This window comes from Antechinus flavipes, chromosome 2 (assembly GCF_016432865.1).
Source record: "Antechinus flavipes isolate AdamAnt ecotype Samford, QLD, Australia chromosome 2, AdamAnt_v2, whole genome shotgun sequence".
Lineage (NCBI taxonomy): Eukaryota > Metazoa > Chordata > Mammalia > Dasyuromorphia > Dasyuridae > Antechinus > Antechinus flavipes.
In genome coordinates, this window is record NC_067399.1 from 119,379,041 (window position 1) to 119,406,262 (window position 27,222).

The following is a 27,222-nucleotide window of genomic DNA, read 5'->3' on the forward strand; positions in this document are numbered from 1 at the left end:
ACACAGCTTTTTTAATATTTATGTAATGTTGGGCAAATCATTTGACTTCTCTATCAACCAGTAAGCATTTATTAAGTACCTACCAAGTGCCTGGCATGACATTATGAGAAAAATAAAGAGTTTTAGCTAAGATGCTGGAAAAAAGTAAATATAAGTGTGTGATTATGAGACAGCTTTGATATTTGCAAGCAACAATTCACTAATTCATATAATTTGACAAATATTTATTTAAGTACTTTATACAGGCAAAGCCTTGTACATTTCCTGTCAAAAGCAGAGTTGCTCGGATTATTTATACAACATTTATGCCCAAGTATATAGACACAGTAAAACAATTTTTGGGGAGGAAAGAGAAGGATATCCATGAATAGTATGGTCAGTTTTCCATATCCATTGTTTTACTTGGTAACAACACAAAATTTACATTTCCCAGAATACCATAAATGGACAATATTTAACAACAACCTTAATGATGATAACTGTAAGTGACATTTATATAGAGTTATGGTTCCCAAAACACTGTTTATACATTATCTCATTTTATTTTTACAACAACTGACTCATCACCCCCATTTTAAAGATGAAGAAACTGAGACTTAGAAGTTAAGTGACTTATCCAGAGTCATATGGCTTAGGTCTGGGGCAGAAAAAAAAACAGGTCTTTCTGACTCCAGTTCTAACACTCCATCCTCTTATAATTGCAAATGTTCCTAGTACTATGAGAGGGAAGGGAAAGATTTCATAACAACAATGGGGGAGAACTATAGTATTATCTAAAAAGCTTCAGATTTAATATAGCCAACTCTCAATTATCCTTGCTAATGGAGAGAAGGCAATGGCATGGATCCTACTACTTTCTAAAAAGCAAAACTCAAATAACATCCCAGATAATCCTAGACTTAATTTCTTGGCATTTGAATGTATTGTGTGATTTGGTGTGTTCCAAGTTATGTTTTTCCTAGACGACTATTTAAAGTTCTTTGCATCCTTTGAGGATACTTTGGCTGGGGAATGGAGCTGAGAATGCTGCATGGTGGGAAGAAATTGGTCAGAGTTTGAAAATTCACTGCAGAAAAGAACATTTGTATTGGAAAAGGATAAAACCCTCACCCCACCCATGCCTTTTATAATTTCCACAGACTTATTTCCCAGTAAGCCCGAACTTTTATGTATACCAATGGCCAATAAGAAAATGAAGTCCTTCTAGAGAGACATATGCACATGGAATAAGAAAAGCATAACCAGAGATGATAACTGATAGAGTTCTAAGAACATGCAGTCTTGGAAGAACTCATATAACAAGAAGTCATATTAATCTTGTTTTCCTCACAGAAATTCTGTGAGGTAGACAGTGCGAGAAACTTGATCCCTTTTTACAAATGAGGAAACTGAGGCTTGATGAGGTTGTAACTTGTTCATGGTGACATAGCCAGTATCAAAATTCCCTGGCCCCAAGTCTATCATGTTGTTTGTTATGCCATTGCACTTTCCAAACATGGAGAAGCTCATCAACAACTTATGTCTGAAATCCTGCTGCTGTTGCAGAGGTCACTGAGCCAAATGGATGAGATCATTTGCTCCTAATTGCTTCACCGACCTTGATCTCTTTCACCAGGATGTCAGCTAACCTCTAAGAGAACAATGGAGTAGCTCACACAAAGAACAATGAAGAAAGATTGGAGGTGGTAGTATTTGGACTGGAGTCTTCCTTTGTCCAAAGAAGCTACCTAAGGATAATAGATCTCTCTTATTTAGCTGTAATAAGGAAGTCCATATCTTTTAAATTTTTCTTACCAACAGATGTCCAATGTTATCCCAAATCTTCCAGTCTCTGCCATGTTCAGGTGAGCTGGATTCATTCATTTCATCCCCTTTCAGGAATACTTACATTTCAAAAGATGTTCACTGAGAGAGAGATAGCCTATGAATCATGAATGGTGGAACTTCTGACATGAAGAGAACTATGAGAAGCTTTCTTTTTGCTCTTCATATCATACCACGTAAAAAAGTTGCCTATAGTAAGTTGAACCCTTTTGAAAAAGCCCTCTTATCCTCTGTCATCTCCAGCATGGAGTATGTTCTAGAACTCACAAGAGGTACAAGAATACAAAAGGCTGAGAGTCTGAAGGTCTCCCCCATAATGTACCACCTTCATTTCCAAACACTTTATGTTCTTTGTCCCTGATAGCACAGGATTTGGCACCTGAACAATTCATGACCAGGAGTAATGTCAGAGAAGATCCATGTCAATATTTGGACAGTAGTCCTGGGAGTCAGAAGCAGGACCTAAAACTTAAGAAATGCATTTACCTTTCTGTGCTCACCAACATGACTACTTGCTTGTCACTGCTCTGTCCAAGAAACTAACACTTTATTGTTCATATTCAAATACAAGAAGAAATCTGTGATTTTTGCCAGGGTAAAGAAATTGCAGTATGTAAATTTCCTCCATTGGCACAGATTACTATTATTAATAGCTTATTAGTAAAATCCAGAAAATGTGCTTGTAGTTTATAAAAGCTAAATGATTTGGCCAGGATTATACAACTAAATGTTGAAAGTAGGATTTGGATCCAGATCTTCTTTAATCCCAGCTCAGTTCTTCAATGCTTCATGCAATGCTGTCTTGTTTAAGAATGTTTTGATTTAATTTATATTTTTATTCTTCTCTTGATACATTCTGGACACAAGTTTATATCCCTAGAACCTAACATACTATTTTATATACAGTAAGTGCTCAATAAATATGAGCATGATGATATCTGCTCATCTATCAAATCGTGAGATCCTAGACTGCATCAATGTACTTGTCTTATCACAAAATATTTGAGCCATGATTCCGTTGGTAACTCTCATCTAATAACATACTCTTTACCTCTGATACCTTACCCCTTAAAGGATGTTTTATTTCTTTTTAAAGATCCAATAGATTACTTTAATCTGATACAGTCCACCTCTTCTGTAACAGGCATACCACTGGTCTTGAGGTCAACATCTGCACTAGACTTGCTCCCATTGTATGAAGACCTCCAGCGAAGCAGCATGATCTTCTTGAAGTATTTCATAGTGTTGTTTTTGACAGTGACAAAGCACACAGTATTGATCATGCTATTGCTCATGGCAATGCATTCAACAATATAGAAAGCTGTAAGATAGTGCTTCTCCTTCACAAACACAGTAGGAAAGAAGTCCCGGACAATGGTGAAGCCATAAAAAGGAGCCCAGCAGATCACATAGGCGGTCAGGATACACATGAGCACCAGGACTGTCTTCCTTCGGCAGCGGAGACGTTTCCGGATCTGCTCTGTCTGGAAACCAGGGACAGCCTTAAACCAGAGTTCTCGGGAGATCCTGGCATAGCACAGGGTCATGGTGATCACAGGTCCTACAAACTCAATGCCGAAGATGAATAAGAAGTAGGATTTGTAGTATATTTGCTGATCCACCGGCCAGATCTGGCCACAGAAAATTTTCTCCTGACTTTTGACAATGAAGAGGACGGTCTCTGTTGCAAAGTAAGCTGATGGGATGGCAATAAGAATGGATACAATCCAGACCAATGCTATCAGAAAGGTGGCGGTTTGATAATTCATCCGTGGCTTCAGGGGATGAACAATAGCCAGATATCTGGAGGAGGGGAAATAGTCACAACAATAATTAAGATTATGCATTTGATATTATTCTAATTTAAAACACTGTTATTAGGAGTGAAAGAGTTATTGGTGTCTTCTACCTAAGTCCTCTGAGGCTTAATATGGGTAGAAGTCACAACTCTAGCTATTTGAAGATTATTCTGCCAGTGGAATACAGATCGTAGAAGATTCTGCCAACCTGGGAAATCTTCACAAATGGTCCCAGAATCCTTGTTCAAGGACTATTCCAGCTAGACTTGGAGGTATCTGTATCTAAGAAATAGCCCACTAGATGATGGATTGTTTTTTGCCATGGTAAGTCACCAGCCATTTTTTTAAGGAGTTGCAATCTGCATCAATAGCAGAAGTACCCACATGTGTGAAAACCCAATTTTTTTTAAAGTATTAAAGAAACAAAAATAAATACCCAGCCTCTCAATCTCTGAATTTAAGACTCTGTGTGTGGTGCAATTGGAAGAAGGAATGTTCAGTTTGTGGGTCGGACACCTAAACATGAATCTGAGCTTTGCCATCTGTCAGACTTTGATTGAATTATTTCACCTCTCTAGGTAGCCATTAATCAGTTTCCCTCCTTTTCTCCCTCCTAACAGTTGGGTTAGATGAGCTTTAAGATCCCTTCCAGGGTTAAATCTATTATCCTAACAGTATTTCTGTAGATATATATTGAGATTTATTTGTACTTCAAAAGTAGGATTGTCAGTAATTCACAGAGCAGTTGTAAGAATTAATCACGCCTTTCTAGGACAGCACTAGAAAGAGATATTATTCCTTTCACACTTAGAAGATGAATGAGGAAAAGGAAGAGGGTATATAGCTATTCAATAGAATCAAAGATTCAGAGGCAGGACAGACCTTTGACACAATTCATTTAACCCCCATTTTATAATTTAGAATATTGAGTCTCAGTGACTTTAAGTAACTTTAAACCAAGATCAAAGAGGAAGCAAGGGACATAGCCAAGAGTTGAAGTCATCATATTCTCTGACTTCAAATCCATTATTCTTTCCTCTGCACTATGCTGCCTCCCTATTTACCTCATTCTCCTCTCGCAAATATCCATTACAGTTGGAGAAACTATATCAAAGAAAAGATTTATGATAATGAGTCAAGGTGAAGAGCAGAGACTGGAACTCAGGCTTCTTGATTTTTCTCTTGTCCTCTTTCCACCAGTGAACTATACCTGGTTTCTATTATTTTGATTTGGATAAGAATAAGAATTCTTTGTTGTCTTTTTTCCTGAAGAACACTGCTTTTTCCTAAAGTAATCCAGACAAAAAAAAAATAGCACTTTGGGGAGGAAATGAGCTCATTTATGTGCAAAAAGGGATTTCTTCCTGGAGAGAATCCAGAGTTATAGTATATACAATCCTCTTGTGCTCTGGAAGAATGAATTGAGACTGGCAAGAAAAGTTAATGACAATGAAAAAAATTAAGCTTTATAGGGGGAAAGAATATTGAAGAAAGAATAAGAAGCCTCCTTGTTTGGATGACAAAGAAAAGACAAAACTACCCAGCCAAATGTTTTATTTCTCTTTTCTCTGCTAAGAATTCTTTCTGTCCTTGAAATAAAAAAACAAAAATAATTAAGAACAAATACTTACCCAAGATAAGTGAAGAGATAGTAAGAGCACAACTACTTATTTTTAATAAATTCAAGTTACTTGATCCAAATACACTATATCTTCTCTCAGATCTGAGCACATTTGGCAGATGTGACTAATGAACCATTGTCAGTGAAATATGAACATTTGTAGAGAATGTGAAAAGTACTGCACACCTGGAAAAGGGCAAAATTTTTACTGATTTCCAAAAAATGGGGGAGAGAACAAAACCTGCAAACTACAAACCAGGAAATAACTTCAAATACTAGGAAAACTTAAAAATAGATAACCATCAAAGACAAGTTATGCCAGACTAACTTCATTTCCTTTTTTGAGTTGCAACCTATTATTTTGAAGCTTGAGTTTGCCTAGATTTTAGTGAATCATTTGATGAAATATCTCATGTTATTCTTGTGGAGAGATGAAGAGATGGGGGTTAGGTGATAATAAAAATCAATAGATTGAGGGTTGGTTGAATGGTTGGCAATGAATGTTCAATGCCATTTTGACAGGTATTCATTGAAGTAACCCAGTGAGCCGCATTTGGCTCTGAGTTATTTAATATTCAACAATGATGTGAATAAAGGCATAGATGGTAGGCTTATCAAGTTTGCAAAAGATGCAAAGTTGAGAGGTCTAGTTAATACAATAGATGATATTCAGGAACCAAAAACATCTTGAGAGACTAAAGTATTGGACTAAATCTAAGAAGATGTAATTTGGATAAATGCAAAATTTTACATTTGAGTTTTAAAAAATCAAGAAGTAGTGAATGGGGAAAGTTTAACTAGAAGTTTGGTTGAAAAAGATCTCAAGGTTTTACTGGAATGCCAACTAATTATAAGCCAGAAGTAGGTTGTGGCAGTAAAAAATTCTAATGCTATCTTGGATTCATCTTTTCTAGGATTACAGAAGTAATAGTGTCTCTTCATATCAGTCCATATATGGAATATTATGTTCAATTCCAGGTATGACAGTTTAAGAAGGCTATTGATAAACTTGAGAGTTTCAAGAAGAGGACAACCAGTACAGTCTTGAGTCTATATCATATAGAAATTTATTAAAAAGGATTTGGGTTTTTTAACATGATAAAGAAAAAGAGTCTTATGTGGCAAAACTAAGTATTTGAAGAACTATCATGTGAAAGATGGATTGGAACCATTTTCTTTAGCTCCAGAATTTCAGAAAGAAGACATTTTGGCTTGCTATCCAGAAAAAAACTTCCAGACAACCAGAACTATGCCAAAGTAGAATTGGTAAGAAGTCATTGCTCCTTCACTGGAGATCTTCAAATGGATGAGCACTTGTTGAGGATGTTAACAATGGCAATTCTTTTTATACATGAGTTGGACCCTAAGGTCCCTTTTATAAAGAATTCATGTATCCTGTGATGGGGGAAATATAAGAATTGCTATATGTATAAGATGTTCAATTGAAAGGGGAAGACTGTGGAGGTTGGAGAACAAACACTATTAAACCTTGGCATTGAACATGTACTTACAAAATCAGAACTTATCAGTTAAAAGAAGCATGAAGAAAATAAGGCAGAAGACTAGAGATCTCAAACTGTTATTTCAAGGACAGAAAGAATTCTCCTTAGCAGAGAAAAGAGAAATAAAACATTTAACTGGGTAGTCCTGCCTTTTCTTTGTCATCCAAACAAAGAGGGCTTCTTATGCTTTCTTCTATATAACTATATAGCTCTATAAAACTTAATTTTTTTCATTGTCAAAGGAATACAACATAAACTTAGTCTTAGCATTTATATTACCTGTACAACAAACTTCATAGCACTATTTGTTTATGGAGAAAATTGGATGATTACAACTTGTTTTTCCCTAGGCAATGTTGTTGTTAGTTTTCTCTTAGCTTGTTTTCCTTCCTTCTTCCCACCAGTTCTGACAGAAGCATCCAATAGAACACTTTCCAAATCACTCCATACTATGTTACCTTTAGTGTTACCTTCAACCCAAATGCCTCTCCTTGGATCCTTAGCTTTGATGGGCCAACTTTGACTTTATTTTGCTGGGTCCCAAGGGTTTATATAATGCTGTTTATGTATCATCTCCATCTTCCAGTTCCTTCTCATGTTTTGTTTTCTCTCATTAGAATATCATCTCCTGGAGAGCAAGAACTACCTTGTTTGCTTGTATTTTAATCACCAATGTTTGATGTATAGTCAGCCCTTAATAAACTATCTATCTATCATCTATCTATCTATCTATCTATCTATCCAGATAAAGATTTTACTCAATTGCAATCCCTCCCTCTTTAGCTCTCTGAAGATGCTAGATAAAATTGGATCAAATCCCACCCACTATTTACCCCAGATGGCTGCATTATTATTCAGGGTGGCTGCTGGAATTCTCTAGCCAAAGTTCAGCCCCCCCAATGGAACTCATTGCCAAGCCTATCAATGCTACTTGGATGTGTATAAAAGTGTCACAAAGGGACTTACATAAGGATTAGTGTGGTGTGAAGTGTGCTAACAATCTTTTCATCACTAAGTAAGGGTCCTCTTGCAAAGACCATGATGTTAACAGGACACAGCTGTCTACAGCAATGAGTGCTCCAAAGCTATTGCTGCTCATGATGGGAACGTAGGAGTTTATGGCTTTTTATTACAATTTGGCTCCACCATATTAAGCATAAATGGCAACCTAGTCAAAGAGAATTTCCATATTTATGTTTTAGTAGTCAGCACTTTGGGTCTCTTCTTTCCTACCCAATAGCATCTAATTCTTTAGGATATTTCATAAGGGATTTCAAGTTATTTATTTGATAATTCAATCCCCTTGGGGTACAAAAATGTAATTCAGTAGAACTTTTAATGCCTAAGTTGCTATTTTATTTCACTGAATTCATTGGCAAAACCTCTACTTTCAAGACTTGGCTAAAAGGAATTAGAACTTGAAGAACCTTAGAAATCATAGAGTTATAGTTATAAAGTTGTGAAGGACGCAGAAGAGATCCAACCTCTTTCTTTTACAAATGAGGAAACTGAGACCAAGAAAAGGGAAATGACTTTGCTAAAATTTGCTGGATTCATTTTCATTTTAAAACTGGTAATTTTGAGAACTGGTCTCTAGAAAATCATCCCACCCTGAATATCCCTTTATTTTTCAATTTTCTATGATCACTGTATATCTACCCTAGTTGTATATGAAATCAGTAGTGCAGCTTTGATAGACTATTCCCATTGAAAAAAAAAGTAACACTTTTTCTGAGCTCTTCTTGTCTGCTCCAAGATGAAGGGAAAGGACCAGATTGAATTGGGAAGGGGATGTTGATGGAGAGGGGAGGGGTCCTGATTGCCCTAACCCTTGGAGACAGAGGTAACCCTAAGTCTCAGTTCATGTGTTATGGTATGCTTTGCACAGCTTATTGTCAATGCTTAAAGTAGGAACGTCTGAATTTTGTTCTCAAGGATTGAGAGAACCCAGACTCAAAGGGAAGAATGTCTTATAACCCTGAGTCTCTTTGGCTCAGCTGGAAAACAATTTTTAGCCCAGCTCACTCTGAATAAAAGGAATTCATTGATTAGGAGAGTGCATAAAGTGGTGGAAAGATCACTGTCAAGTGCTATGGCTCTACCACTTATAAGTAGCATGACATTGGGACATCTGTAAGATGAAGAGATTTGGCTTGATGATCTGGAAGGGCATTTCCAATTCTAATATTCTATGGTTCTAGAATTCTTTCCATCCTTTGTGCATTGAATAAGTATTCTATGGTGAAGAAGGAAGAATCCCTTAAAGTTTTTAGGAAGGAGTTAGGGGAAAAAAGTATGAGATTAGAAGTTAGACAAGAAATTGGATAGGAGAGAGGATTCTACAGTCTCGATGTTTTTTTCTAGAAATTGATACATTGACTACATTCTAATTGTTCCTTCTCTAAGATCATTTACAATGATCCTCACAAACCTGGACATACAGAAACCTTTTAATCAATACTTGTTGAGTGAATGACACTTCTTCTTATTTGTATTTCTCATCCCAATCCATTTCTCTCTGCATTAATGGTCTAAGAAGGAATACTTCAATCAGCAGATTAATATTTTCTATGTATCTGCCACCAGCTTGCCCAATGCCCAGTCAGCTAACTGTAGGCAGCATCAGTGACTCATCTCTCAATCCACTTATTGCTGATATTTCAAAGAAAGAAAGACTGAGTGAGCAAAATCCCAAGTAATCAAGGTGAGATGAAGGCAAGCCAGCAGATGAATCAGAAAACTGTTTTTTTTTTTCTGAGTACTAAATGAAGTCAACACCATACATACCTGTCAATCTTTATTGTAGCAGTAACCAGATGATCCATGAAGGCCAATGGAAATAGGACCAGAGAGCCATCATTCCCAGCTCTCTGCTTCCTGAAATCAGTCAGAAACTAACTCATTTATTACCCTGGCATGTTCTGGATAAACTGACAAAAAAGAGTGCAAATTCCCTGTATCAAAAAGTTTTATCTTTGCCATTCTGTAGGTGGTCTCAATAATGCAAGTCCCTGTTGGAGTTGTAATTTACATCCTTTTTCATACCTCTTGACTTTTGGTTAATTTTCTCATACTACTAATTAATATGGAAAGAAATAAAATCTAATGTTTAACTAGCATAGATATATGAGATAAAGAAAAAAGATAAATTTTAATAGGATAATAGTTATTTAATATTATTTAAGTAATATCTTTTGACAAACATCTTATATCCCCTGAGGGTATTTGCACCCCAAATTAAGAATTTCCTACTCTGTAAGGAACTATGTGTTAGAACAGTAGGGATACAATGCAAGGGATAATAGCAGCAGTAGCAACAATCCATATTTCCTCTCCATGAGAACTAAATTATCTTTGAGGTACTTCCCAATCACAATGATTCTGTTAATTCTCTTTAGCTTTTCTTCCAAAAATCCCTTTTCAACGTGGACCTTTTTAATCCACCAGCTTGTTATCCTACTATTCCCCAATAGCAATTCTCTATTCCAGTCAAATAAGTCTTCTCACTATCTCTGGTACATACTAAGCTCATTGCTGTCAAGACCTTTGTTAAATTCCTCCTGAAATTTCTGTTCTCCTTCTTTTTGTTCATTGAGATCCTATACATTCTTCTAAGGCCAGTTTATGATTTACCTCTTCCCCAAGCCTTCCCTGATTACTTTAGATATTCTGATCTTCCTTTTCTCTGAATTATAATCAAATGAAATAGCATTGATTAAATGTCAGCACTTTGCTAAGCATTGGATAGATTAAGATTTACTTGTTTCACATATCTATATCTATGTAGCTCTATCTATATAAACAGATATACCTTTTTAGATATAGGCTATGTATATCTATTTATATATGTGTGTATGTATATACATAATATATAATGCATATATGTAATATGTATATGTATGTGTTTATGTATTATGTTTTGTATATGTATGTACACACATTTATTCTATACTTCCCTGCCATATACATCTCTGTTGGATTATAAACCCCTTGAGAAAAATAGCTATGTCTTATAAATCTTTTATAAGTAATCCTCTCACTCTTGCTATCAGTAACTAGAACAGTTTGGGGCCCAAAGTAACAACAACAATATTTATTTAACTCTTTAAGGTTTAGAGAATACTTTACAACTATTATCTCATTTTATCCCACTCAACAACACTGTGAAATAGATACTATTATTATTCTCATTTAAAAATGAAGAAACTAAGTCAGAGTGCCCAGGATCACACACCCAGTCATTTCTGAGCTAAGATTAGAATGCAGATCTTCCTAACTTAAAGTCTAGTGTTCTATCTAGTACCACCTAATTACCTAGGTATGCAGAATAAGTACCTTATCATCATGGCTTACTGATAAGTATTTGCTAAGCACCTACTATGTGTATTCAGGTCACAAGTTCTGAGTAGATTAACATTTAATTGTTTCATATGTCTATATAGCTAGATCTCTCTATGTATAGATAGCTATTTAGATATAGACATATATGTGTTTGTATGTATGTGTATGTATATATATGATATGGATGTGTATTTGTGTGTATGCACATTTATTCTGTCCTCTGCCACACACAATCCCACAATGAATTATAAACTCCTAGAGTAAAATAGCCATATTTATAAGGGAAAAATTGTTCCCTTGGGAAGTTGGAATCTTGTTGAAGAAACAGGACAGACATGTTAAAAGCCATAATATAAGCTAATTATCATGGCTGGTACAAATATGAATGCTAGAGGAGATCACAAGAGTGGTAGTTCATAGAGAAAGTGAAACATGATCTCGGCTTTGTAGGATTAATTGAATATTAGATCATCAGAAACAAGCAGAGGGTACATTCTGAACAGAGAACTATTGAGACCTTAAGAATCATCTAGTGCATCCCTCTCTTTTGCAAATGAGTAAACTGAGTCCCAAAGAGGATAAATATTTTGTTCAAAGTTACAAAGGTAGTAAGTGGCAGAGCCATGGTTCAAATAAAGGAAACAGCATGAAGAAAGACAATGAGCCAGAAATATGAATTGTGTGTGCAAGAGACAATGAATAGGTCTCTTTGGTTATAGAAAAGTTGAAGAGAGTATTGAATATTAGGTGAATGAGTTTGGACTTTATTCATAAGTGGTAAGAAATTACTGAACAGGGACTAGGGAAAGGGAATGCATAAAAGAGTGTTTTAATAACAATAACTGAAGCAAGGTAGAGATTGAATACTTGGAAACCAGATAAGAAACTCCTAGAAAATTACAGGTCTAAGAGGATGATATCCTAGATTAAATTGGTGGTAGTAGGAATTTGAAAAAAATGGTAGATATTGTAAAGGAAGAACCAATGTGAGTTGGTTACTGCCAATGTAGAAAGAAGAAAGGGAGTATAAGGCAAATGATGAAACTAAGATGTTGAATATGGTGACTAAGAGACTAGTCTGTACTACCTTGGAGAGCAACTAGTAGTCCAGAAAGGAAGTCATTTTTTATTTATTTTTTATTTTGTTAAGGAAAAATGACAAATTCAGCTTTAGATAATATGATACAATGGAAATGATGCTGGATTTGAAAATCAAAATATAAGAATTCAAATATTGGCTCTGACACTTATTAACTGTGTTGACTGGTGACAAGAGAGAATTGGCCTATTGTAATTTGCTCCATATAATAGAATCAAATCAGGCACAGAAGATGCAATTTGAAATGAGTAAAACTTCTGAGTCCCATTTTGAAAGTGGAAACAATAATATTTGCGTAACCTCCCTCACAAGACTATTGTGGGAAAAAAAAAAGTCCTTTATAAATCTGAAAAATACCATGGAAGGTTGAGCTGTTATTCAACTCAATTCAGCCTTTTAAAGTGCCTACTATGTGGCAGCCACTATGCTTGGTGCTTATGAGATGAAGAAGAAAAACAACACAATTACTGGCCTCAAGAGGAAGTCTTATTTCTTTAAGACATGTTGAGTATGAAATCAGGGGAAGAGAGCTAAATGGAGTTAGCCAGCAATGCACTAGAAATGCAGAGCTGAAGGGAAAAAAGTTGGAGTAGAAAGACTGAGACTTACTTTATACTACATGGTGAGAAAAAATTATCTAAATCCCAATTCTTTTCTACTGATTTGTAACATCAATGGTTTCCCCCATCACCTGACTTTCTATTAAGTTGTTATTCCTATACCAAGTGACTACCTGCAATGGAACAGAATACTGAGCCATTTTAAGCAATGAAATATATGTTTCTTTCTGTAGTTAATCCTGTTAGAAGCTGGGGGCTGTGCTCTAACTGTACCAGCAAGCAAAAGTGATAAATTTGAAAAATTTTCCCTTCCCATTTTGCTTTTGTGATCTTTCTCTAAAATGTTAGGCTGCCTTCTTTGTCTCCACCTCTTCCTTTGTCCCACAGTCTCCCTGCAGGAGATCATGGGAACAGAATGTAGTGGGCTTGAAAACCCTTAGGTCAATAACTCGAGTTCCATGGGGAAAAAAGGCATTGAATATAAATTCAATAAGTAAATACTGGGCAGAGGAGGGTCTTAGTTTTTGTCTCCCACTTGCTTTTAGAAACAAGGTTAAATTAAAGGGAAATGAAAATGTATGTTATCTAAAATGAACAGATGTTTTACATTCAAGTTAACAAATCTTCAACCTTGTATCCTGCCAGTGCGAGCTGTTTTAGAGCACACAAGCTGAGAGTTATGGTAGAGAAATATTGCTGATTTTTTTTTCAAGAAAAAAATGTGTTTTCTACATTTTAGAGCAGCTAAGCACATGCCTAGGAAAAAGATGTAGTGCCAGCAAGAGGTCACAGTGAAATAATCCAATCTGCTTTTTCACGGTACTGGCAGATTTCAGTGAGGCACAAAACAGCCTTTTTGCTAAGTAAAGAGAGCGGACTTTCACTTTCAAAACTGAGGGTAAATAGCAACCCCAATATCCCAAACCCACTTTCAGCTTTCCTAATTTCAATAATTAATTGACATTGGATCAGGGTTCAGAAGCTCAGATGGGATGACCTTAGCCAGAGAAAAGTATTAGGTCAAGGAAATGGCAGAGTTTTATAGATTGGGGGAGAGAGGGAAGGGGGTTAATTACTGCCAATAATAGGTGACACACTGCATAGAATGTTGGATTTGGAGTCAGTAAGGCCTGAGTTCAAATCCTGCTTCAGATATTTACTATGTATATAATCCTGTTAAGTCACTTAAATACTTAATTTCTTCCTTAGTTTCATCATCTGTAAAATTATAGAGCTTTCATGAAATAATTATAATAAAATAGTAAATATTAGCATTTACTATATGCCAGAGACTATGTTAAGCACTTTACAATTGTTCTTATCAAATAATACATGCATGATGTGTTATATTAATGCTATTTATGTTTATATTACAGCTGTTATTATTACTATTAGTATGCTATAGAATAACTGTCATCCATAGGTCCCAATGATAGGAGAAAGATCCTATGTTTTTATAATGAGACTGTCAGATGATATGACAGGTTTTCCCCAAAGTTTTTATCCAATTTTAAACTTTATAGCCAGGGTCACAAAATATTTAAAATGAACTAAAACTCTGAGGACACACTGTATTTCCCTAGGAATAGTTAGATTTTCTTATTCCTTTCTCTGGCTTAGAGGAATAATCTGAGGTGTCTAGGGCCTTACCTTATAAAATTATAGTGTATATTTTTCAAGGAATATGATGTTCATAAGCATTGGGTTCAAAAACAAGAAGGTCTCTAAGATCTCTATAATTCTAAGTTTTATGATCCTTATTGAAAGGAGTTCTATCACCACTCTGGTACTAGGGAATAAAGGACAACACTGTATTATCCCATTATATAGAGGGATGGATGGACAGGTAACAATGATTTAGTTAAATTAAATCTATACTATAGAAAAATACTTCATAATAAAGTTTTACTTATATTGTATTAAAAATGATTATGCTCAAATGATAAAAAAATCACCTAGTACATAAGTGATTAAACCATAAGAAATGCATAAATATAGCATGTATAATAGTTGTTATAGGCTGCTCTCATTAATTTCACTTTACATAGCTGTAGACAGAATTCTGGAAGGACTGCATGCAAATATATGCAAATAACCATGCAGATTTATGCAAAAGAACATACCCAAATATATGTGCAGATTTTATGCAAACAAATCCAGTAACCTTGTTTTAAAATTTTGCTTTTAACAAAGAACTGACTTGTGGGGGAGAAGGGCATGTCTCTAGTTGATAACCAAAAAGTCTCTTTTGACTTTTTTGTTGCTTAGAATACACCACTGAACCTTAAAACTGTTATCATAGAATTTCAGAGTTGTTCTTCTCAATCTAAGATTAGGTGAGGGGAATTTAAAAATACTGCTCTCACAAATCAGCAGCTGAACCTAGGCCAGGTACAATATCTAGCAGACACAGGTACCTCTTGCCAGAACACAGCTGAGGAAGTCAGGACTTGGCAACATCTAGGAAGTATAGATACCTCGCACCAGGTCCTAGATGAGAGACAACACCTCTTCTTGTGAATTCTCAGCTGTGAAACACAGCTCTTGCTAACATGAAGGACAGTGGGTAGAGACACTGTCCTTATCAGAACCTAGTATATGGGGCACCAAACCATCTCTTTCAATGTTTTTTTCCGCCCCTATCTTCTTACTCTATCTTGTCTAATACTTACCTGTCTACAGCAATGGCCAGCAAGGCATTGGTAGAGACATAGAGGGAGACAGTTCGAAGATAGTTGACAGAGGCACAGAGCACGTGGCCATGCTCCCAGGAGAGCTGGCGGACCACATAGTAGTCCATTTCAAAAGGACAGCATACAATGGCCACCAAGAAGTCAGAGATGGCCAGGTTGGCAATGAGCAAGTTGGTGAGATTGCGCAGCTTTTTGTATCGGGCCAGGGCAGCAATGAAAATAAAGTTACCAATGCCACAGACCAGCATGATGCCCACTAGAGCTATACCAATGACAATCTTGGCAGCAAAGAAAGTACGGGTCTTGGTTACATCCTCATCCTCATCAAGAGGCAGATCATAGTCACCGTAGGTAAAGTTGAATGGGAAAGATGCAGCACGATCTCGATGGGAGTTGAAGATAGCTGCAAAATTGTTGTGTTCACCAGTGGTATTCCCCTCTTCAGATTCCATGGTGGTCAGTGTGGGCAGGAAGTAGTGAGAGCTCAACAGCTAAAAAATTCAGCTAAGGCCAGAGTACCAAAGGGTTGGGCTTCTAAGTACTTTGCTTTTGCACAGCAGGTCACCACCTTTTCCCCAACATAATTGGAATGGAGATATTAGGCCTTTGAGAGAGAGAAAAACACACACACACAAGCAACAAATACTATATATTAATAAATTATACCATTACCACGCTAGTACAGGGTATAGTCCAACATATTGTTTATTGCTTGGGAAAATGCTATGGGCCAGAACTCTGAAACAAGGATTCTTACAAGGTTTTAACCCAAGAGAATATTACAGAAAAGGAAATGAAGGGGAACAGGGCTGGCTAGAAACAACCCAATTGGTGACAGAGATGTGGGGGTGAACTGATACTCAGCATTGGTTGGATGACTCCAAATAATAATTAGGCACTGGCCTGATGTTTACATATGTGCAGAATAATATGCTTTAACAAAAAAACACTTTTCCTCAATAACAAGGGTAAAGGTAGAAGATGGCAAGATGATAGTGGAGGCCTATTAATCCTTAGAAATTCTGCCTAATTTGGCATTTTGAGAATTTGTTTAGTTTCCTCATAGAGGTCATCTCCCTTTGCCAAAGTACCAGATCTTTTTCAATAGCTTAAAAAGGCCACTATATATCCCAGTGAGAACAAGAAAATATCATCTCACTTCTTTGAGTTTTACTTGTTTGTAATCTTAGTTTAGAAATAGACTCAAAATCCAGTGTCCATACTTACACTGATTAGCTATATATCATTAGACCATTCATTTACTTTTTCTGAGTCCCAGGCAATTTACAAAACAACTGCCTTTAACAAATAACTTTTCTTGGATATAAAAAGGAAGGATGAATTAATGCCCATAGAATTATTTGTACTCTTTAAAGATGGGGCTATATAAAAAATGAAGTTGCTGTCCTTTACCCAATCACTGTACTTCAGAAAGGAATTCTTTTTCTGTATAGCAAAGGATTCTTCTTGTCTACTCTCAGTTACTTCCTAGAGTACTGATTCTATGATCCCTCCTGGTGCTATATTCTTCAATGAGATTGAGAAGTACAGAATTTTCACAAAAAGTTTCATCCTTTCAAGAGAACCTTGTGTGAACGATTATTTAGTTCTCAGTGAACCAAAAGGAGAAGGTAGTATTGTCATAACACAGTCCTTAACAGGGAAGGGGTCAGGAAAATTGAATTCTACCATAAATGAACTGTGTCTTGAGTAAAGTGTTTTGTGTCAGTATTCCCCATAAAAGTCTCCAAGCTCCCTCCTTAAGTAGTGTTCTAGATCAGAAAGAACTCTAAGAAATATTGAACAGTTGATGTTGGATTAACCAGTGATTCACTAGGAAGGAAAAAAAGAAAACTAGCTAACAACTAACCGATTCCCTTTCTCTCCCCACTTCTTCCTTCCTTAATTTAAAACCTTCAAAATATAGTTGGGGCTGTTTCTAAGTTTTTTTCCCAGAATTTGGATAGCCAATAACCAGGAGAGGTTTTGATTTTTAGAAGGAAGCTCTTACTGGGCAGTCTGGTCAAGAAAACTTTTTGGAAGAGGTGGGAAAGGGAAGGAATTCCAAAGAGAAGTTCAACAGTTCCAGCACAGGAAGCAATTCCAAAAAGGGACATTCAAGAAACTGGGCATGTTGGGTCATTTACAAAGAATGGGTATTTTCTGAGATCCTAAAGCAGTGATTTTTAACCTTTTTTGTTCAATGAACCCCATTGGCAGTTTGGTGAAGGTTAGGGAACTCCTCAGAATAATGTTTTAAAATTCATAACATATTTTAGAATGAATGAATTACAAAAAATACAGTAGTCAAAATATTTACAAAAATAAATTCATGGATCATAGACTAAGAGCCCCAGATCTAAAGGAAAGACTAGAAGAGAGCAAGGTAAGATAAGAGACAAGCTGCACCAGACCTATTGTGAAGCAGCATTTTAAATCCTCTCAATTGCCTTTCACTTCTTCCTTCTCTGAGTAAGACCAGTAAGCCCTTCTAAGTAGGTAGTCCAATGTACTTCTTCAATCTCTTTCAAAGCCTGTTCTGTTTTTATGTAAAGTCCTCAATTCTGCCCCTCTTCCCTCAGGTACCTTTAAACAAGCTGAGCTCTAAGTCTAAGAATGAAATGTCAATATGTGGCATTCCCTTTTCGTTAGGAACTCTTGGATTTTAATCTCAACCTTAGTTTCTCCAATTGCTACTGCCAGTCTGAAGCTAATAGTGGAATGTAGATGGGAAAGAGAGACACTTCGTTATACAGTTACTAATAGAGAGCTAAGTCTAAGTTCACCTTTTAAAGACAGGGAGAAATGAAAACTTTTGGGGGGAAGTGAGAGAACAGAGGAAGTAATCAAAATCATTTGGATGTGAATTTGCCCACTGTTTCTTCCCTTCCCTTCCCTAGTTCCATCCAAAGTCTTTCTCTCTAGTCTAATGGGCGACTGTTTTCAGCACCCACGTTGTAGCCAGCTCCCTTCTGGTACAGTTCTCAGCCTCCCGAAGAACCTTCTCATTCATTCTCTGATGTTCCCCATGATACAAGAATTCCCAGGCTGGCTAACAGTTCTTAACTAGTTGTACCTTACTTTTTTCGAGGAGTCCAGAGAGACTGCGGGGTGTAGTACACGGAGAGAGGGAAATTCATAAGCAATCCAAGCTCTCCTAGTGAGACACGAAGATGCCCTACATCCTCATCAGAGTCCCTCCACGACCCCAGGCTGTCTAATCTCCTGGTCCCCTTGCTGCCACCCCCAGTTCTGAGAAGCCGCGGTACCTGGATTCTATCAAGCTCTTTGGGCGTCTTCTCTTCCCCTAGAACGGTCCACGCGGCTGCAATGGAAAGGGGCGAGGGGGTCGGCTTGTTGTTTTTTTCTTTTTCTTGAAAAGGGAGAGGGGCGCAAGGCGGAAACGGCCGGTTTCTTCACTCAAGGTGCGCCAGCAGAGCCGATCCCCTGTCCTTCTCCCGCTTTCTGGTCTCGGTGCCGGCTCTTGGGGTTTTTCTTCTATCTCTGCTATAACTGGCGCTCCGCCCTCCGCGCCCGCAGATTGGAGGGACCCTCTCCACTCTTCAGTGGACCCAGGCGATCCGGTCACATCAGGGCTTGGTGCCGGCGCTCCCCCTGGCGGACTGATGATTCACTCTCTTGCTTGCAATCTGGGAGAGGAGATACCAGGGAAGAAGAAAGAAGATCGGGGTCACTCAAAGAAGGGAGCAAGTGGAAGATCCTATCACTCTAACCCCAGTCTCGGCGTCGGCTGGCCAAAGAGAAGATGTCTACTCTGCTGAGGCTGGTGCGAGGAATCCTCAGGCACTAGGGAGAAAGCTAGCATTGCCCGTCTTCTCAGCTTCTTCAGAAGCTGGCCAATTGTGGGTCAAGGGTCTGTCGATGTTGCAGCTGAATCTGTCTCTGTGCAGCTGCGCTTGGGCGCAAATCCACAGGGGCGACCCTTGGGGACGAAAGTCTCAGCCTAAGCAACTTCCCTTAAGATGCAATTGATGAAAAGATCCTAGCGGGGGTGAGCAGCGTGTGTAAAATGAGAAAAGGAGGGAATTGAGCTCTCGAAACTCGAGAGAAACTCTAGCTCTAGTTCAAAGTCAAGAACTAGAAGATTCTTAGTCTGGAAAATTCCCTCTCCCAACTTCTTAAAATGGTGTAGCAAGAGACAACTTACTGATGTAGTCAACCTCTGCTGCTGTGATAATTTGTTTTCCTAACAGGTGAAGCTGGAATAGTAATTTTAAAGGGAATTGAAAGGCCACCCTACTTCCTCTGCACCCACTCCTCAGCCCTAAGCCACAAAACACTTTCTTTCCTGGGGGACGCTGATTCCTGAAGTCCTTTTGGCTTCATTTCTTGAATTTAAGCTAACAGGTGACATTGCCCATTATTTAAAAACAAATCTCCTCCTAAAGGATTTCAATGGGAGGCAGTTGTAATGGATTAAATTAAGGAGAAGAAAGATGGGGAGAAAGGGTTACCTGGAAGCAAAGAAAGGGGCTCAAGTAGTTGAAGAACGTTATCTATTTCACAATTTTGGCCTGACCTGCCCTGGTCATGATGACCAACGGAGCTCCAAAACCAGATGATAATGCTTCCTTTCTCAGATTTTCCCTCCTTGACTAGCTGCATGGCCCAATAATTCGAATTCCTTGCCTCTGCCTATTCCAGGGAGTTGTTTAGTCATGTCCAACTCTCTATGATCCCATGGACTCTACTGTTCTGTGGGATTTTCTTGGCAAGGATACTGGAATAGTTTGCTTTTTCCTTCTCCAGCTCATTTTACATAGGAGGAAAAGGATACAAAGTTAAATGAACTGCCCAGAATCACACAGCTAGTGTGTGAGGTCACATTTGAACAGAGACCTTGTTGATTCTAGACTCTAATTGTGCCCCCTATCTTCCCATTTCAGGAAGATCTGCTCATGATTAGCTTCCCTGAGATTCAGATTCTCTGTAAAATGGAAAAATTGAAATAACTCCTTTAGAGCCTTCCTCCTAGGGTGGTTATGAGCATCAGCTCAGTTAACCAGGTAATGCATTGGAGGATGATAATTGAAAATCTCTTTTAAAGAGGGAGTTCTTGCATCTTGGAAAAATAGAAATCCTATGAAATTCATCTTTCTGGGAAGTTCATTTAAAGCCCTCATTTTACAGATGAGGAAACTGAGTTTTAGATCCATGTCACATGAAGTAAGCAGAGGATCCAGAACAACTTCTAAGTATTCAAGTTCTATGGCCCTGTGTTTTCTCCACTATACCCGAAATAGGAGGGATTCACTAATTTAAGGTGGCAGAATATAGTTGATATGTGGGAATAGTGATATGGAAGAAGATGGGCATAGGAGCTGAAGTTACTGCCTGTGATTCAAGGAGGAGAGAGAGAACATTTCCAAAGCTTTGAGGAAAAATAGAGTAATTCTGCCAAATGCTGCATAATGCTTACACCTCTTTTTGAAACACAAAGATCTATCCTTGCTTATAGATCACAGACCTTTACTGGTAGAAGGGCCTTTAAAAACTGTAACACTAAGTAGGCACTTTGCACACTTCTTGTTACATAAATGTCAATCAAAAAATATTTGGATGAGCACTTACCATGTGCCAGCAGTTATGATAAGCCCTGGGGATACAAAAGAAGGCAAAGAACAGTTCTATTCTTGAGGAGCTCACAATTTATATTATCACCATATTATTAGTCTTTCCAACACCTTTATTTTATAGATGAGCAAGCTAGAGCCCAGAGCAAGAGCAGGGAAATTATTTCTCTCTGGCCACAGACAAATAATAAGGAGGTAGTCAGGACTTCCTGTAGAGCTCAAGTCTCTTGAGTTTTCCACTGTGCTAACTGCCTCCTACAGCTATCCTTTTTATAACAACTCTAAACATTATATTATCTTGTGTCACTAACTCGCTGCATCAAAACCTTCTCTTTCCTTTCTCCCTCAGAAGAATTAATAAGAAAGCATTGGTTGTAAACAGTCCCTGAATCAATCCCAAAGTGCCTTAGCCCATTGAAGAGTCAAGGAGTCCTCAGAAATAAGACATATGAAATGTGAAAGGTTTAAAATAAGGAAGCTGTGACATTTTGCTGTTTGTCCCTAGTTTGTAAGGTTAGAATTCAGAAAGCCATTTATTTCCTTCTTGGAAATTTACCTATATATAAGGGTATGCTGCCTTAATTGAAAGATTTAAAGAGGTATAAAAGTGAGAGACTAAGATTTATATCACATAATGTTCAGATGGAGTTCAAATTCTACTTCAGAGACTGTTATAACCTGCTGAGCCTCAGTTTCTTTATCTGAAAAATGAAAGGGCTCAAACTCAACAATCCCTAAGGTTCCCAACAACTCAAAATCTATGATCTTGTGAAAAATTTTCTGCAAAATCATACCTTGCTTATGACTCCCCATAGACAAGAAAAATTTATCTGAGGGAAATAATTTACCAACAAAAAGATTCATCTTTTCGCAGGATGCTGAGTAGATGTTTTGGTTAAAGCTTTCTTTGACTTGCTATATCCCAAACTTTACTCCAACCCCATTCACTTTGCCATTTCAGTGGGCAATATTGAGATTATGTGTTTTGCTGTTTCATTTTAGCAAGATTCGTCATTGAAGTGGAGCCTTTTCAGTTCTTGGCTCATTGATTTTTCAATCTGTTAGTACTTTCCCCTAGGCTTAAGAAAGTCATGCATGCATCTGTGGCCTTCTTTGAACTGACAAGTATGTTTCTTGAAATCAGATAGTCTCAGAGATAGAATTAAGATCATATAATATTAGATATGAGTTCTGTAAGATAAAGGAATGCCTTTTGTGAATTAAGGCCTTATAGAGCAATTGAAATTACTCTGATTTATGAGATTATAAATACATTCCCTATATCTCTTACATGTTTTTAGTTCTCCTTAATTGGGGAAAGGGAGAGATCTAGTAAATTAAATGATGGCTTGTAATGTGGGTAGAATGTCTTGATTGACTGAGAGTGACCCTGACATGATATAATGAGAGAATGAGCTCATCATGCAGGCTCAGGCACATATCCCAAAATCTATTCTGAGAAGACATTAGTCTCAAACTGGGACATGTGACTTGAAGGACTGCATGTAAAAAGATATTGCATCTATGAATGAAAAAAAGCATTTAAGTGTTTTCTATGTATCGAGCACTATACTAAACATCAGGGATGCAAATCTAAGAAATGAAACATATAATCCCTGCCTTCAAGGAGCTTGCATTCTAATGGAGGAAAATAAAACAAAAGGGGGTACAAGTAAGTGGAGGCAAAGAAGTATAGGGATACCCATATGAGAACATGGTTTAGAAGTAGGTAGAAAAAATGAGGAGACTTGGTTCTAGACAAGAGAAAACAAAAGTTCAGCTACAAGAGTCCAGTATCAATAAAGAGGAATAAGGAGAATGATTAGAGTACAGATAGCCTAGTTTAGAAATAGCCAGGAAATGAATCAGGGTAAATAAAAACAACAACTGGCATTTCTATAGTGGATTCAGGTCTAGCAGACCCTTAAATCTTAATGCACTACTGTAATGTGAATCGATAGTAGTACAAGTCTGCTTGTAGACTGTCTATTGTTAAGGACCAATTCAGTTTACATGGCCAAAAACTGATCATGTAAGAACTAGTCTAGTTCACATAGCCACAGATGGATAAGATATTTAGTAACAGCAACACCAAAAGAACAGTCACTAAAAAGAGAGGAATTTTGATCTCCTCTCTGATTGTTTAAATATTTAATAGTCCAGTGAGGTAAATAACACAAACATCATAGTCAATTTACAATTTAGGAAATCGAGTGTGAAAAAATAAATTGTCTAGTAAATGTTAAAGCCAGAACTCAGATTCAGGCATTATGACTTTGGGTCCAGTTAGAACAGCCTAGAATTTAAGTATTTCTTAGTCTGAAACTAGAGAGCTTTCTTTTTAGTCATACTTTTAATTACCTTATTCTGTTCCATTATTTCTTAATTAGTACATTTTCTTTTCCCTTATAAATATTCGAGGGTTTTGAAGCATGGATAAGATGTTGTTCTTACTATGGTTAATGACAATAATAACAACATACAGAAAGTAAAGAAGAAAGAAGGTGTTCCACAGAGGAATAAAATTGCAGTGTAAATGAAAGAAGGATGAAAAGTAGTAGAAACATAGAATGTGGGGATCCCTAATCCTAAAGAGTCAAATAATATCAGGGGCTAGCAAATCCTGGGAAGATAAATGATTCAGATTGGAACTGGGATATCAAAGTGCATTGTGAAAATCAAGAAAGGTGACAAGCCTGGGGGCTTAATTCAAAATCCCCAAGATAGCTTTAAGCCCTATAGTTGAAACTCCAGAAAGCTGAGTTCAAGGTCTAAGGCCTATGGAAGACACTATCACAAGGATACTGAATTTCAGAGAAATGAAAAGAACTTTTCCAAGATAATACAATTAGTCAGTGTACCACTAGGGATAGAGCCCAGCTCAGTGCCTATTCTATGCTATTATGTTGTTGGTGCTCATGCAAATTATCAGTCTGCAAGTTGTCTCTTCTCAGCATGTCTGGCCCAGGACCCAGTCACAACTGCTGCTGTCTGACAGCCCACGTTCTTAAATTTGCTCAACAGCTTTTATTTCCTGCTTTCATCAGATTTGTTCCCTCCACACACACAGCACTCCCTTCTCTCCTCCTCCATTGCTATGAATAATGCCAAAGCTTCTTGGAAGATGCCCAGGGCTGACTTGCTCATATATCACCCTACCTCCATCCCAGCTATTTTCCCAGGACTCTTGCTGTGAACTGTTTTCAAAGAGGTCATTCAATAGGTTTTTTTAAGTGCAATGCCCTCGATTGCTCTTTTCTGTCAGTTCAAATCCTACCCTTCTTCAAGACCTAGCTCAATCTACAGAGATCTCTTCCTTCTCCTATAGTACTATCTTTCTATATCAATCATTGGCACTTATGAATATATTATTACCTATTTCTTGAATGTATAGCATGACCCCACCATAAGCCTGTAAACTCACTGGGGTCAGAATCTGAGAAGCAGAATGACATACTAAAAAAAAAATATTTCCTTTGAGAATCTAGAGACATAAGTTTTACTTCTGGCTTGGCCAATAATTCAATTTGTAATCATGTGGCTTCCACTTTCTAAGGTTCATTTTTATCATAAAATGAGATAATGCTAGATGGTTTTGGAAACATATCATTTTATAGATATAAGGATCATTTCATATATATAAGGTATCATGTTCAATGGAGGACAAAACTTCTCAAGTACTGCTAGATACAGACTAAAATATAATTGAGAAATGTCAATGTAATGTCAAATTAAGCAAAAATATAACACAACATAAATAATGTCTATTTGTGGTTTTCAAATTGGTGTGTGACCTATAGGAAACAACACTACCAATCTAGACCAGTCCCTATTATGATTGTCCTCTACATCATTTCTAATGTTTCTGTCTCTTCTAGATTCTAAGAATTTCAAATGATCACATAATATACAAGCATCACCGAGTGCCTCCAGTATATTAGACACTGTGCTAATCTTGATGATATAAATACAAAAATAAGATAATCCTGCCTTCAAAAAAAGTGCAATCCTGCCACTTACATTCCACTGGGGAGATATCTGAGTTCTGAGAACTTTTTTTATGCTGATAATTGTATTTTGAAATTGTTGAGTTCTTTGGTAGCCCTATGTATTTTATTTTGTACATTTAAAAATATAATTTTGAGAAATGGTCCATATGCTTTTCCAAATTGCCAAAGGGGTCCATAATCCACAAAACTTAAGGACCCCTGTACCACACTGGTTACTCAAATGGGTTTATAATATCATTGATTCAGATGTCCTCCCCCTACAGTATAAATCATATTTGCCAATTTTGTGGGTTTTTTTTTTATTATTCTCCCATCAGTGGGGCTTTCCCCAATGTGCTACTTCAAGATATTTCTCCTTCTTTGATTTCAGATCAGTCTGACTCTTTCATAACAGGAAGCTACCTGTAAGGCTAATATAATAAGTAGTTTCTAAGGAGATATAATCAGCAGAGATTCAGAAAGGATCATAGTTTCATGCTGAATTGGGATGGTCTTCAAGTCTCTGGGAATGAACAGAGTGAGAAAGAAGAGGAAACACGAAATGAAATCTTGAGAGACTTTTTGGACATATGAATGGCCAAACACTGAAGTAAGCTCCATTGTGTTTAAAATGGTTCATGTAAGGTTAGAAATGTCATTAAAGTGTCAAAATAGAACAAATGACCTTTTAAAAAGGAGTTTTGGCTCCAACTGGAGGCCAAATAGTGAAATGAAGAGCTTAGTTAAAGAAGGTACTTGCAATACTAATGAATTATTCTCTGGAAAGGACCCCAAAGGGACAGAATTCTTACAAAGAATCCTCTACAAGATTTATTTCAAATGTCTCTTCCTTCAAGAGGTCTTTTTTGGTTCCCTCAGTTGTCAGTAGTTCCCTCCTGAATCACATTGTATTTATTTTATAGTTACTTACTTGTCCATAATGTATCACATAGTATATCACCCTGTTGTTCTTATAGAACATATATTCTCTGAGGGAAGGGGCCTTTTTACTTATTTTCATATTTGTATTCTAAGGACCTAGGATAGCTCTTCTTACATAATAGGTATTCAGCTGATTATAGTCTAGTAGCTGGTGCTAAGGATAAAGTGCTGGACTTGGAGTTAGGAAGACTTGTCTTCCTGTGCTCAAATCTGGCCTCAGATATTTCCTAGCTATGTGAACCTTGATAAGTCACTTAACCTTCTTGGTTTTAAATCCTCATATTTAAAATGAGCTGGAGAAGGAAATGGCAAACCACTCCAGTATCTTTGCCAAGAAAAACCCAAATGGGGTCAGAAAGAGTCAGACAGTACTGAAAAAAAAATGCCTGCACAACAAAAAGAAATGCTTATTGATTGAAGCAAGTAAGAAGTAGGAGTTCTGCTACCTTAATAGCTTAATCACCAGAGTAACAGTTTCTGGATTACAAAATGAGAATCATAAGATCTTAAGCAAAACAGGAAGAAAGGAGAAATTTTGTTACATAGAGCTCTGAATCTGGAATCAGAAATACATGAGTTCTCTGGCCTCAAATATTTACTAGCTGTATGACCCTAAGTGATACACTTAAGCTCTCTCTGCCTCAGTTTCCTTATCTGTAAAATGGAGATAATAATAACACCTACCACACAGGATTGTTATGAGAAATAAAATGACTTAATATTTGTAAAGTATTTTGGAAACTTTACCTATGACCTGGAAAAAGGAAGATAAAAGATATGAGATTGTTTTTTGGAGGTAGGGTAATGATTTGATGCTTTTTGGGGAACTAAATATTTGATGACAAATGAGACTAACAGAGTGAAAATTAATAAAGCAATCTCGAGTGGTGTCAGAGACCTGGGAATAGTCAAGAAGATCTGAATTCAAATTCTGCTAACCAATGCTTACTAAGTCTTTGAAGATGGGATCTCCCTTATTCTACTTAGTATTTCATTTCTTCACATGTAAAATGGTGTTAAAAATACTTGTACTATTTAGCTTGGATTGTTGTAAGCATCAAATCAGAAAATGCAGATGAAATACTTTGTGAGCTACCAAATATCATGCAAATACCAGCTTTAACTCAGATGATGTGTCATCAAAGATATATAGCTAACAAAGGTGATGGGAGAAAGCCTTTAGAGATTTTCGATGCTCTTTAACCCAGAGGACAGAGTTAAGGACTTTATAAGGTCTTGAAAAAAATTTAGGAAGAAG

General features: G+C 37.0%; 1 protein-coding gene across 1 annotated transcript; it reads right to left on the reverse strand.

Annotated features, from left to right (window-relative positions):
* Window positions 1–209: 209 nt before the first annotated feature.
* PROKR1 (prokineticin receptor 1) lies at window positions 210–19,409 on the reverse strand. Its single transcript, XM_051975419.1, has 3 exons — window positions 18,709–19,409; window positions 15,419–16,043; window positions 210–3,627 (listed from the first exon to the last, which is right to left on the reverse strand). The coding sequence occupies exons 2-3, from the start codon at window positions 15,889–15,891 to the stop codon at window positions 2,931–2,933; spliced, it is 1,170 nt and encodes a 389-aa protein (XP_051831379.1). The 5' UTR covers window positions 15,892–16,043; window positions 18,709–19,409; the 3' UTR covers window positions 210–2,930.
* Window positions 19,410–27,222: the final 7,813 nt, after the last annotated feature.

Coding starts and splice junctions, on each gene's coding strand:
- PROKR1 (XM_051975419.1), bottom strand. CDS start 15,891: ATGGAATCTGAAGAGGGGAATACCACTGGTGAACACAACAATTTTGCA. Junction 3,628..15,418: donor CTGGCCATTGCTGTAGACAG/GTAAGTATTAGA, acceptor CCCCTCCTCCAG/ATATCTGGCTATTGTTCATC.